General features: G+C 50.6%; 1 protein-coding gene across 1 annotated transcript; it reads left to right on the top strand.

The window, feature by feature from the left end:
* Window positions 1-20: 20 nt before the first annotated feature.
* On the top strand, window positions 21-299 carry SARC_09269 (hypothetical protein; the record flags this gene model as incomplete). The annotated part of the gene is made up of 1 exon (XM_014296718.1): window positions 21-299. One exon carries the CDS (start codon window positions 21-23, stop codon window positions 297-299), a length of 279 nt encoding a protein of 92 aa, XP_014152193.1.
* Between the last annotated feature and the right edge of the window lie 701 nt (window positions 300-1,000).

Genomic DNA, 1,000 nt, shown 5'->3' with positions numbered 1-1,000 from the left:
AGCTAAATTATGTTGCGTCCATGCAAGCACACTTCCTTAAGGTGCAGAAGAGGGTCGAGTACTTGGCCAATGTGGCCGAATTGGATGATGCGGAGGAATATGTCCTGCCGCGGTGGCACGACTTGTTGGCTGAAGTGGCCATGCCTATAGGCGCGGCCACCATCTCGCCAGCGAAAGAGGTGGATCCGGAAGCATATTTGGACTTCGACCAGTCTCAGCTTCGGAAGTTGCACAAGAAGGGTGGACTCCCGAAGAAGGAGCTGGAGGAGATGATTAAGGCCATACAGTCGGCTGCATAAAACGCAGCGGCACCCACCTTTATGGTGTACGATGACATTCGCTTCAGGAACGGAGTGGATTTTCACCTGAAGGATGGGTTAATGCCGTCCTACAATGTGTACCCGAACAATAACCCGACATTCACTTCAGTGTTGGACACCAAGATTGGTGACTGGGATCATAGGGGTGTGACACGGGAAATCTTGGAGGCTGAGGCTAAGGGCTATTGTGTCATGCCGCACATGGTCTTTAAGAACCCGGGCGTGGTTTCTTTGTCAGTCCACGATTGGCGCTGCTGTATCAACTACAAAAAGTTGAACGACACGCTTAGATGTGAAGAATACCCAGAACCGACCGAGCAAGATTTCCTTTCGGCAGTACAGTGTAAGAAGTATCGCACGATGGTTGATCTTGGGCAGGGTTTTTGTCAACAGAAGGTGACTGAGAGTCCTCAGCACATGATTACCTTTTGAACGCCGTGGGGAAAGCGGACGTTTGTTGGCATGCCGTTCGGTATCAAACATGCATCGTGGATCATGCAGGCCTGAATGAAGCATGCTTTCCAAAGTGTGGATGGCTTGAAGACCTATATTGACGACATGGGCGTAGGCCACAACAGTGCTAGGGAGCACTGGGCGAGTGTCAAGAAGCTCATTGCGGCGTGTGTAAAGCACAACGCAAAATTGAACCTCAAGAAGTGTTGTTTTGGGTTCTCAGATCG

This window comes from Sphaeroforma arctica (assembly GCF_001186125.1).
Source record: "Sphaeroforma arctica JP610 unplaced genomic scaffold supercont1.923, whole genome shotgun sequence".
Classification (NCBI taxonomy): domain Eukaryota; class Ichthyosporea; order Ichthyophonida; genus Sphaeroforma; species Sphaeroforma arctica.
The sequence above is the reverse complement of the archived record's forward strand: the minus strand, read 5'-3'. Positions and strand labels throughout refer to the sequence as shown.